The sequence below is a fragment of the Peromyscus californicus genome, unplaced genomic scaffold, assembly GCF_007827085.1.
Source record: "Peromyscus californicus insignis strain IS unplaced genomic scaffold, ASM782708v3 Scaffold_18__1_contigs__length_77618521, whole genome shotgun sequence".
NCBI classification, from domain to species: Eukaryota; Metazoa; Chordata; class Mammalia; order Rodentia; family Cricetidae; genus Peromyscus; species Peromyscus californicus.
In genome coordinates this window covers 26428583-26441492 of record NW_026294480.1, presented here as the reverse complement: position 1 = coordinate 26441492, position 12910 = coordinate 26428583, and the positions used below count along the sequence as shown (strand labels likewise).

General features: G+C 46.3%; 1 protein-coding gene across 4 annotated transcripts in view; it reads right to left on the bottom strand.

Moving 5' to 3' along the window:
- Npr3 (natriuretic peptide receptor 3) overlaps nucleotides 1–6662 on the bottom strand; it is a 70106-nt gene extending 63444 nt beyond the window's left edge. Inside the window, exon 1 of one of the 4 annotated variants that reach the window (XM_052743116.1) lies at nucleotides 6559–6662. Coding sequence is in view for 2 of the 4 variants with exons in the window: in XM_052743114.1 (XP_052599074.1) it covers nucleotides 4779–5532 (754 nt within the window). In the remaining 2 variants the exon portion in view is untranslated. Of the gene's footprint in view, nucleotides 1–3674; nucleotides 3823–4778; nucleotides 5620–6558 lie in introns of those variants that run through there. The other 3 variants (XM_052743114.1, XM_052743113.1, XM_052743115.1) reach the window with 3 other exon arrangements.
- Nucleotides 6663–12910: the final 6248 nt, after the last annotated feature.

Here is a 12910-nt window from a genome sequence, read left to right as displayed (position 1 = left end):
ATTTTCAGTCGTGAAACATTTCAAAATGTATCTCTCATCCATCCTTTGTCAGAAAGCTCCTGGAGGATGTGGTCCACCAAAACAAGGCAGGGAACAGGCGCAAAATGAGAGGTGAAGGAAGTCTTGGGAAAACACTCCATAAAGAGCTCAGAGTGATGATAGTACAGGATGCCAAGAAAATGACTAAGCTGAAACAGCTCAGGAGCCTGGAATAGAGAATTTACAGATGATTCTAGCAGTCAGTCCATAGGAAACAGAACCAAAAAAAAAAAAAAGGCCTTTTTTAAATAACTCCAACTGGATCAACCATGAACAGCTTACAGCTTTTGGAAGGTAATGTAAATATCAATACCGACTACAGAGCTAAGCAAAAAATGCTGACATGACCGTAATAGAGGGATGAACAGAGGGAAACACTTGCATGTGTAGTTAGTGGATAGTAGGTGTTAGTGGAGAACTCAACCATTCTCCACCAGCATTCCAAGAGATAAAAGCTAAAACTGAAAAAAAAAAATCAAAAGTAGCATATTATTTGGAGTTCCAAAGGCAAATTGCTATAGAGCATCCACAAGAGTCAGAAACGATGGTAAGTCCGAAACAGGGAGTAAGTGATAAGGAATGTTTTGTAGATAAGATGTGTCATTTTCTGATCTTACATAGATGTAAGATCAGATACCTAACTTGGATAAGAATAAAAATCTAATTTCTTTCGAAAGCAGTTTTTCCTGTTTCTACACTACATAGCAAGGGATGTTGTTTATAAAATACAGACCACGCCCTTATTTCTGCTGTTCACAAAGCTCTATCCGCTCCAAAGGCTCTTGCAGTTTCTACACTGTGGACTGTAGCACTTTCTATCCTGGTACTGTGTGCTAGGTAGATTTATGATGGGTTCTTTGCTTAAAAATTCTGCTGACAAATTATTTGGTCATTTACACCAGACTATTAAAACTAAGTTGTTCCTGTATTCATTAAATATTTCTATCTCTATAGTCATTATCCTGGCCCGAGGAAGTAACATAGCAATAACTAAAAGAATAAAATTAGTTTTCACGCAAAATCATTTGTGTGTAGATCACTTCTAGTTCTGTATCTTGGAAAACGCATAAACAAAACAACTATGACCTTCCACTGCTTGAAAAATGCATCTCTCTGTCCTTTTGATGGTAAATGTATCATTTCATCTGACATATCGAGGTCAGTAGCCAGCTATACAAGTGAATCCAGTAACAAGTAAAAAACAGCTGTTGTTGTTTTTGCTTGTTTGTACTTTGGGATAGCAGGGTACATTCTATAGCCCAGGTTGACTTTGAACTCACAATTCTTTTGACTCAGCTTCTTGAATGCTGGGATTACAGGCATGTGCCACCACACCCATCTAAGTGTGTGTGTGTGTGTGTGTGTGTGTGTATGTGTGTGTGTGTGTGTGTGTGTGTGTGTGTGTGTGTGTGTGTGTATTTCTGCCACAGACATCTATTTCCTAAAAGTGTTTTTAGAATATCCTTAGTACCTCAAATAGACAAATCCCGAGCGTTTTAAAAGGCTAGCAAGACATCACCACCTGCCTAAGGAGTCATCTTGTCCAGTTTTCGTTGGAATTTCTGGGGAAAAAATAATGATGTCTCCTTTACACTCAAATTTTTATCTGGAATTAAACACAGAAACTTTATAAAAAGACTTGGATATTTAAAATTTACTATCCAGTGTTCTCTGCCACCCCCCACACACCATGTATACAAAAATTGGTCACCATCTTGTGATAAATAGGATACACGGCCAAACAGCCCCTTATGAAATCTCATCTCCTGCTCCCTAGTTCTCAAGGCCACCTGAAGCTAGCTAGCTCTTGATAAATTCTCTGTTGCCCTCATGCCTGGGAGTTGAGAATGACTCTGGGCCATCTTTTTAGCCACTAGTATAAATGCATGCTGTAAGATCCCACTGGTGTTTTAATAAATCACACACGCTCAGGTATATGTATTTTAATTATATTAAACTTTTTAAAGTTTTTCAATTATTGATTTAGATGGTAAACCCTAGGAGATAAGAATTACTTGGATTGAGAGAGTATGGTTGGTTGGTTGGTTGGTTGGTTGGTTGGTTGGTTGGTTTTTAGTTTTCCTTTCTAAAGGGCATCATGTAGCCACAAGAAAATTTAGTTACATTATTACTGAGATGGCCACAGGTCACTTTTTACCAGTAAAGATATTCAGATATCCATAATTTGGTTTTAATGTTGAAATGTTCTTTCCAAAAAGAGGAGGTGGGGAGGGCTCATAAGGACAGAAGGTCCTCTGTGGCAGGATGCTATGTTACATTTTTACATCTGGGTAAATACAATCCAGACCTCAATATCAGTTGGAAGAATCCCAAGTTCTCATCCAGCTCCTTGTTTCACAGAAGAAACACATTCCAAATTCAGCGCCTTGCAAGGCAGAGAAGCTGCATCCAGAGATGTGTGCTTCTCGGCCTAGTGTGCTTCCCAGGACATGGCTTCCCCTTCTAGGTGAAGGTGATTATTATATATAAAACAACACCCACTACAAGGAAGCCACACATTTCCTTCATGGATCTGGCATTGTTTCAGGGCATTCTGGTGGCTTAGCTCATTAAACCCTCCCAGAATTCCCAAGATATGCTGTTACAGAAGCCTGCTTTACCTGAACGCCTGGGGTACAGTTTAACAGCCCAAGATCCTGGCAGCTAGCAAGTGGCTGAACCACAAACTCTACTTAGAGCATACACTTAACCCCTAGTGAACACCTTGACTGCCCGTGGTGAAGTAAAGATTCAGCGCTACAGGAAGCACCCTGAGAGCTTACAACTTTCTCTACAAAAGAGTAGGAAATTGAGAGGAGGGTAGCCTGCGGGGGGGAAAAAAGCTATTTTTGTTTAGATTTTGGAAAATCTGCCATATCACTGTTAGGGCAGGTTTTAGGGAAAGAATCATATGATCGTAACCTTACCACACCTGTCTAGCAAACTTTGGCCACTAAACTGAAGGGGAAATAAAAGCGAAGAGATCTGAGTATATCTACCAAGCTTGGTGTATTTAAAAATAATAACATGGGCAGCATGCAGGCTGGAGTCCTTTCAAACCAGGACACAGCAGTCCCTGAGCCGGCCATCACACTCTGGCCCTCCCAGCACCAAGGCAGCTCCGGGGCCACACAGCAAGGACAGCAAGAACAGACAGATCTGCCAGGCCTCCCATCGCAGGCCACTGTGCCAAGGTCACCACCTCACTGGGGTCAACGAGGCCATGACAGGGTTTGCAAACCTCGGATCTAGCCAGGAGGAGGACACACCCCCATGCCCAGCCTGCCCCAGGGAGTCTCCAGGCTCTGGAAGCCCAGAACTGAAGGAGCACCAGTACTGTCTGTAAGAGGCTGCAGTAACCTGAGGACTGAGTGTGGCAGAGAAGTTGACGTGCTTTCTCGCCCAGTAGGGGCAAATCTGCCACCATGGGACAGAACTTGCCTTTTACATAACCAGTGCCCTGCCTGAGCACCTAACAATGATTCTGCGCAGACAGCCTGGAGTTCTTACGGTCAAACTTGTCCGGTCCACACCGTCTACACCTCTTCGCTCTACAGGGCGTGCTCACAGAGTGGCCAAGTTGGAGAGAGGGGCCGCTGTAGCGCCATTCTTGAAGCTTTCTCTGCCCACCTCACCTGTTCTGAGTCTCCAAGCTTCATGCTAAGTTGTCCCGCAACAGGCAGACTCAGGTCCCCCGCGTCCAAACTGCGGACAAGCCGGATGCCTAGCTGGCTCGGGTCCCCCTAGGTCTCACCCGGACAGCACACCGGAGCATCGGAAGCTTTGCGGGGAGGGGAGGAGGGGGGAATACCACGGACATTCTGGGCGCCTGCGCACCAAGGGAAAACACAGGCGGGATTTCCCCAATGTTGTGAACCCCACCCGGGACACCCCAACACACTGCCCTGTGCGGGGATTCCGGGTCCTTCAGCTGTCTACACTACAGAAACGCAACCTCCAGTCCTAAGCTCTCTGTCTAGTTTGGCTCTTGTTCCAAGCCCTCAGCTACTCCGGAGAGAAAAACCCGGGAAGGGGACCCGTGGGAAGGAGGCTCAGCACCGGATCCTGCCGCCGCGCGCTCCGGCCAAGCCCAGTTCTGCGCTCTTTCCCAGTCTGCGAAGCCCAACGCACCCGGGGGAAGTGAGTGTCGCCTGAGTGCAGACACAGCGACGCACTTTGGTGGAAACCACAAAAGCTTGTTTATATGAGACTAGAAGGGGCATGGAAGAGTAACACAAAGAGCCTTTAAGGGAGACCTGGGGTCTGTGGAAAGAGCAGCCAGGGAAGCCAGGAGACCCCCAGGTAGTCAAAAAACTGCGCGCCACTGCCGGGCGTCGCCCTATGAGGGGGCGCGTGACAGCCATGGACAGGGTGACAAATTCCTGGACCGCTTGGGACCCCGGAGCTGTTGAAGAGGGGAAATCCTTGGTGTTTGACAACACCTGTCACACTTGGGACCGCGCTAGCAGTAGGCTCAAACGTTTCCTCTAATGGCCAGGTCCACCTCCCCAAGACTCTCTAGGCACACCCCTTCCACCGCGACGGACTATCCTCAACCCGCCCCTGGGTCAGGCAGCTCACACCTGAACAAGTCCCCGCGCGCACCCTCCTCGGGCCCTCGGGGTTTCGGGGCAGAGTGAGATCTGCAAAAGGCTGAGTTGATGGGGTTTGGGGGGAGGGGGGAAGCCACCGAGAACCGCTGGGTCGGAGCCAAGGGCCCAGGTCGCGCTCCTGCTCACCTCGCTCACTGCTCTGGATGTAGCGCACAATGTCGTCCAGGTCCAAGTCTTTGGTCTCGTCGAAATTGTAGGCAGACGTGTGCAAACCCTCCTCCTGGAAGACCTCGTGGACCCCCTCGAGGGTGAAGTAGCAATTCCTCTCGAGTTTGTCGTCGCTGTAGACCAGGGCAGCGCGGCTCCAGTGGTGGTGGCGGAACAGGGCCAGCATCATCTCGCCCATCTTGGCGTAGGCAGGCGCCACGCGCGTGAGGTGCGAGTACTCCGTGTCCTTGTGCTGGAAGCCGGCGGCCAGCGCTCCCGCAGACAGCATCGGCAGGTCCCAGTGCGACGCCAGCCGGGCCACCGGCGCTGCCGCGTACTCGCACACCGGCCCCAGGATGAGGTCGGGCTTGGCGCCGCGCGCCGCCGCCACGCGGTCCACCAGGCTGAAGAGCGCACGGTTGCCGCAGTCCGAGTCCTCGTAGGCCACCTGGAAGCGAGTGCCCGGAGGCAGCAGCCTCCTCCCGGTGCCGTTGCCCTCCACGCTCCGCAGAGCGTACTCGATGGCCGGCTTCACCCGGGCCAGCGAGAACAAGTACGAATCGTCCCGGGGCAACAGCACCAGCACCTCGATCTTTTGAGCCGCCAGCGCCTCTCTCTCCCGGCGTCCGCTGCCTGGCCCCGTGTCCCTACCGCCACCGCTCGCGCCGCCAGCCAGCAGCGCCCGGGCCAGCAGCACGCACGCCGAGAAAGTGAGCAGCAGCACGGACCGCATCGTGTTGCCAGCAAGCCCTCGCCTTGGCCGCCGGCTCGCCCTCTGCCCCCCGCCCACCCTGCCTCTTTCCTCCCTACTCTTCTTGCCTCTGTCCCTGCGCCCCCTTGGGCGCTCCGAAAAAAACAAAAAAAAAAAAAAAAAAAAAAAAAAAAAACAAAAAAAAAAAAAAGAATACCCCCTTGAGTAACGCGCCAAAAGAGAGAGGAAGACTCCTCTGCAGTGTCCCTGGGTTTTCAAATTAAAAAAAAAAAAAAGGCAAAGAAAGAAAGAAAAAGAAAAGTTCACCGAATGTAAACCTGTGCGTCTGTAATATACATATAGACTTAATATAAATATATATTCTCCCTCCCTTTGCTCATAGGCTATTTGGCTTTAGAGGTGGCTTCTTATTTGGGCGTTGCTAAGGTTGCGTTTGAAGGCGTTATTTGTAAAAGAAAAAAATAAAAGTTAGACTTGTCCAGGTGCTTGTAATTGACGGTGCACCTCCTTCGCGTTTGATCCCATTGATTCGCGCGGGTTCCTGGATCCATAGCCGGCGTTTAAATAGCGTGGCAGCGGCGGAGCGCGTTACCACACATGGCGCGCCGAGGCCGGGCTTGTCTCTGCAGCGGGTGGGGTGGGTGGGGGTGGGGAGGGGTGGGGGCTGGGCTGGGGGAGCCTCTCATTAACATTCTTACATCAGGGCTCCTCCCCGCACCCCTGGCCTACTCGCGCTTGCCGGGTCCCTAAGCCCCACTCCTTGCCGGTGCTCAGCTTTGGCTCAGAGCCGCAGCCGCCCACGTCTACACCCGCGGGAGCCCTCGCGGCGCAGCGCGACTCTAAGGTCCCCGCCTCTCGCCGGCTCTGCTCTCTCTAGCCTCCGGCTTTTAAAAAAAAAAAAAAAATGTATAGACGTTTGAAAGGAAAGAAATGCTCGCGCACACATGCACAAACACACAGGCATACACACACGCTGCAAAAACGGGGGTTGGAGTTTCCAAATTGGTGGCTTCGGTGCAAAATTCCATAGGTCTCACTCGCTCTCACCTCTTTTCTTGCTCCGGTCTCGTTCTGTTTGGATGCACCCAGTCCTGTCCCGCACCTGACCTTACAGGTCCCCGGAGCAAAGTCGGGGAACAAGGAACAAGGTCCCAGTGCGCAGGAAGATTCATTTGCCGACCTGGTATGCCCATCTGGCCTGGCGGTTTCCGCACCCGTCTTTCCGCCACCCGGCGTGGGTCCTCTCCCTCCGGGCTGCTGGGACACGCTAGAATCTCAGCGACCTCAGCCGTCGCTGTGTTTCAGGGCACAGACCCTCTGCAGGGTCACCAAGACCAGAAAAGCGAAACTTGTTGCTTCCAATGGTGAGTAAATGATTCCATTCCAGGAAGTGTCACAGACCTTGAAAAGCATCCCCCCAAGTTTCTGTTTGCTAAATCCGGTAACTAAAAGGGACTGTCGTCCCCCACCCCCCAAAAAAATCTTCCCCAGAGAATCCCTAAGTACCGAACAGCAGTCTGCTCCAACCCCAGTGCTGGGAGATCCAGCCGCTTCTGTTCCAGGATGCCCAGAAAGGTCCTGCCTGGGAGACCCAATCTTCCCACTGGTCACAACTACCACAGCGATGCAGACCGAGCAGAAACGCTTGTGGGGATGTCCCAGACCAGAGGCGCGGCGCGCAGGACCGCGCAGCTGCGCAGGTCCAAAAGGACGTGCACCCTCTTTTCCTGGTCACGCAGCAAAGACATTTGCGGTGGGAACAGGCTGTATAGCACGAGGTAGTTCTGACACTAAAGTCCCGCAAATTAAGTTAATGTGAAATGTTTTTAAAAGTTCTTTCATTCAGCTGGGCGTCGGTGTGTGCAAGAATTCTGTTAGGCTAAAACGTACGCCCTCTTTCGGCAGAAACTTGCTAGAGATTCTTCACCCGCTGCCCCGGGTGCTTTTTTTTTTTTTTAAATTCCAAGACACCCCACCCCACCCCCACGTCCCCGAAGTGTCTTTGCTCTCATCTGTGACTATGAAATGGCAAATTGAGGTGTCTGGGGAGATAGCAACTCCGGGCATCAGCACTTCCTCCCTCCAACGCCCTTTCTAGCAGAGAAAATGTAATTCCGGGTAACTTTGCGTACCCGGAGACATTTAGATTTTAGTTCTGCACTATGGTCCCTAAACCTTCGCTGTTAAGTAGGAGTTTCTAAATCCTAAGTGAGCTTTTGTTTATTTAATTAGAGTTGCTAACGAGTACTAAAAGAGGCTTCTATATAAAATTTAATTCTGAAGAGTTAGTTATCCTCGCACATTGGAAGCTGACATTTAACGCTTTACAGCAATTAAATCCTTCCTGAACTCTTGGGAGAGCCAACATTTGTTTATAGGCTCATAGTTATTTAAGAAAAAAAAAAAGACAACAGTTAAATCCTGGATTCCAAGGGTCTTAGTGGATTCCAACTGGTTGCCAGGAGACATGAGGGACGGAGGTTTCCTATTACCACCCGGTATGCCCTGTGTCTGGAGAACACCAGCCAACGGTGATATGATTCTGCAGGGTACGGTGTGGGCTCGCTAGAAGAGTCTGGGATTTCAGTGGCACCCTGTGTGAGTGCCTCTCGCATCTCAGGCGCTGCCCAGCCTCGCCCTTGGGTCAACAGCAGGGCAGTGCGATTACGTTATGGCTAGGACCATAGCCTCCCTGTGGCCTTCGGGTAGGAGCGCTCAGCTTCCAACTTGTTACTAAAGAGCACAGACAAGAGGAAGCTGTGGATCCGCCCAGAAACAGCGGGGAGGGGGCCACAATGTTGCTGGCCTTGTGTTCAACACATCCTTGCAGATTCCAAATGAACAGAAGCTGGGATTTGAAAATAATAAACAAACAGTCTTCAAACGCAAACAAGCACGAGATTATAAACAGTAAGACAAGCCTATGGGTCTGAGTAAGGAGGGTTTGTTTGCTTCAAAGAGTGCTTTAGGCACCGGTGGGAGCTAGCATGTGTGACTGACTTATCAGGGAGTTCTGCCGTCTCAGGCCGGAAAAGACATCTCTGCTTCTATAGTTGAAGAACCGTGGCCCAAAGAGTGTGCAAGGTATGTTTAAATGTCTCTTTGTCCCCTGGGGATATTTTTTTATTGGGAAAATCACCAATAATACTATGTAAAACAGGTTTGGTAACCAAGCTGATTCCCACTGTAAGTGGCATTCTTTGTATCATGACACTTATAGCTGGACCTGGTGACGCGGGCCTGAAACTCCAGCTACTCGGGAGGCATCAAATTCAAAGGCTGCCTGGGCCACAGAGTGATTCAAGACCAACCTGTGCAATTTAATTTTATAAGATCCTGTCACCAAATAAAAGATTAAAAAAGAAGAGAGAAAGAAAGAGAGCCAGGGGAGAGGGAGAGAGAGAGGGACAGCAGGGGATATGGATCACTGGAATTTGCCTGAGATAAATTCAATGCCTTGTAACACACACTCACACACACACACTCACACATACACACACACTCACTCATACACACAGCCTCACTCATGCACTCACACACATACACATACATATACCCACTTATGTAAAAATAAATTTTCAGGCTTTCCAGAAAAGTAAAACTGAAAATAACACCACTTGATAATATAACTTTTATAATATTTTAATCATAATTATAAACAAAACAAGGAAGGAAGGAAGGAAGGAAGGAAGGAAGGAAGGAAGGAAGAAAGAAAAAAGAAAAACAGAAATCGCCTTGAACTCAGGTTTTAAGTATTGCTCCTTTCGGGGGAGGGGGCCATGTTTTTCACATTCAGAATTCAATTATCAACCTCAATTGTCAAAGAAAACAAAGGAATAAGATTAGCCAGTGGAAAACCTAAGCACATTAGTGTTAAATGTGATATTACAGACACTCATAGGCTTTTCTTTTAGAATTCAGAGATGTTTTCATCAATATCCAGGCTCTATTTTGTTTCTAGTTCTGTGGAGTGAAGTTTGTGTCCACATGTTTATCCGCTGTCACCAGGAAAGACTACCACGTGGAGAAGTTGCCATGATATTTTGAAATGCAGTAAAAAATATCTGGGGCATTTTCTCTACAATCCCCCTGCCTCAGAACCCTGGCTAACACCTGTAAAGTGAGGGTCCTTGCAGACTGTCCAGCCGATCCGAAGTCACACTAGATAACACCACAGTGAAGCCTTAACCCACAAGAACGCACCTCCTGGAGACAGAATTGTTGAAAACACACTTCCCCCTAGAGGCAGGAAAGATGAAAGATGACACAATCCAAGAAACTTTCTGTAGTTTAGTGAGAACTGAGATTTTCATGTTTTAATGGACAGCTGATGTTTTAGAGGAAGCTATTCAAGAAGTGAGAGAGAAATCAGTGAATACAAAAAACTTAAATTAAAATTTTGCTTCTGGGTCTCAGCTTTCCTTAGGGGGACTCTATTAATTTGACCCTTTCTATTACACAAATCTGTGAATTTTTTTTTCCAATATTACAAATAATAGTATGTATTTTTGTTTAAATTTATGACTCAATTTAATTGGAAGCTATAATTAAATGTGGCTTCGGGGGCTTCTCTTGAAAGGACAGAGCTTTCCATGTATTAAAACATTGTTTTCATTTCTCTGAAGATGTTCTGAGGCACAATGACAGTAGAAAGATTTCTGAAACCCATATCACCCATCTGTGACTCGGCCTGAGGATTGACATAAAATATGCAAACAATATAGTGTTGTTAATTTAAAGACAACTTGTCTAACGTAGTAAAAACAAGTATATGGGCCAGGGAGATGTATGTAAAGGTGCCTGCCACCAAGCCTGATGACCCCAGTTCAATATCCTTGGGCACACATAGTGGGAGGAGACAACAGTCTCTCATAAGTAGCCCTGTGATTTCCACAAATGTTCCATGGCCCACAACACACACACACACACACACACACACACACACACACACACACGTAAATGTAAAAAAACTGAAAAGTATATTTGCTTTAAATTCTTTTGCTTTTTGAAACAGGGTTTCTCTGTGTAGCTTTGTGCCTTTCCTGAATCTTGCTCTGTAGACCAGGCTGGCCTGGAACTCACAGAGATGCCTGCCTCTGTCTCCCGAGTGCTGGGATTAAAGGCGTGTGCCACCACCACCCGGCACTTTAAATTCTTACATAGCAATACTGACTATATTTGGTTGGGGTTTTTGGTTTTGGTTTGGTTTGGTTTTTTTGTTGTTGTTCTTTTTCTTTTAGCTGTATATTGTGTTCTTTGGAAAAGAATCTGAGAAAGTACATGAATATATATAAAATGGAATTTTAGGCACATACATAGCCTTCTCTCTTGGGTTTTGCTATCTAAGGGTCTTCTTCTCCTTAAGCCTTTAGAGTTGGCCCTGGTCCTCAGAGATATTTGCTCTTTCGTCTGAGTTCCACAGCATTCCTCAGGTCTGTGATCACACTAAATTGTATTGCTATCTACTGATTTATTTATTTGGGTATAGGTTGGGATTCAGTCTCCAGGGTAGTTAGTGTATTATGGGAAGAGCATGTGCTTAGAAACCTCACAAATAGACCTGTACGTTGTCATCCAACAAATTAAACCTTCAGTTTTCTCATTTGGTTGCTTGTTTGCTCATTTCTTGAGAAAGGATCTCATGTAACCCAGGCTGACCTCAAATTCTCTATGTAGCAAAAGATGACCTTGAATTCCTGATTCTCCAGCTTCTGCCTACCAAGATCTGGGATCATATATATGCACCACTACACACAGCAATTTTCTTGCTTTTAAAATGTAGATATTATTCTGATTTTGTATAAGTAAGATCAAGGAAAAGGAGAAACTAAATCTTGATGTACACTTGGAAATTATTAAACTGTCATTCTTGTTATGAATTTATTTTAATGCCTTAATTAGTGATTGTGGAAGGATGAAGAAATTAGTTCAGAACTCTAAAATATCTAGCCTATGTGTAACATCTAAAATAACCTACTGCTACAAATGACTAATTTATAATGGATGGAACTGTTTGGCAATATCACTTTCATATTCCCAACCCAGATACTTCCTGGTAAGCTGGACAAGAGCTTTGTTCAATATCCTTTCTATAGGAGCTCGTTTACTCCTCCTCCACGTAACTTCCTGTAACTGATACAACACTCCTCAGAAATTCAAAGAACTAGAGAAAACAGGGACTGGCGGAGAAACAATAAACATGGAGGAGAAAAAAAGTACAAGGCCCAGGATTTTCAGGATGGGAAAGAGTTCAGGAAGCAAACTGCGTGAGATGCAAACAAGATTGTATTGGGAGGATTTACTCCATACATCATAGACATCGCCATAAATAATGAGAGCTCTCAGTGGAGGAAGACGATTGCTACTAAGCCTGAAAACCTGATTCCAATGCCCAGTACACAAGGTGGAGGGAGAGAAATAACTCCCACAAGTTGTCCACTGACCTACACACCTGCCAAGGCATTCCTGTGCACACATGCACATAAGTCCACACACACACACACACACACACACACACACACACACACACACACAAATAAAATAAATGAATGCATTTCAACTTTTAAGTAACTATAATGAGAAAAGATTAGAATGTTTCTCAACGTACTTAATGCCCAAACTATAAAAATTTAGGGCATCAAACTTTTTGCTCATATTCAATGGAGGATACACCTTTCAAACATCTAAAGGATGTAAAAAAAAAAAATTGCCAATGTGCATGGTGTAAATTTCACATGGATCCACCCCTAGTTGAAGATCTATACAATTAAAGGCTTCTCAGAGAAGGAGACTCAGTCTTCTCCAGAGATGAGACCCCTGATAGGTGACCGAATCTCAAGCGGTCAGCCCAAAACAGATATATATACAAGCAATACTAAATAAACCTGCTGAGTAAAGTTTGAGTGAGTGTGTGTGTGTGTGTGTGTAATAATAATAATTAAAGAAGATGAGGTCAATAATTTAAGAAGTGGGAGGGGACATGGGTGGAGTTGGATGGGTATTGGAATTGATGTAAATACAATACTCATGTATGAAAATTCTCCAAAAAAATTGATTTAAAAAATAAAGACATGTATGAACCACAACAATTACCAGCATAGCCCAATAACTCCAAGGATGCAATAGTGGCACTCCCATCTTGGCAGCAACCAACAGCCTTCTAGTTGGACTTAAGGCCCACCCACTTAGCAAGAGTAAAATCATGTCTGATAATGGAAGCTTAGCCAACTCCCCAGGGCTAGAGAACTCAGATCTTGGAAGAGAACCTACAATCACCACTTTGCTGAGCCAGCATAATCTTCAACTACATTTTAAATATTTATCCTTATTCCCACAGACAATTGAAATCCTCACCCCTCATCAAAGAAACTTCTATTTGGAACCGATGGAGAACATCACA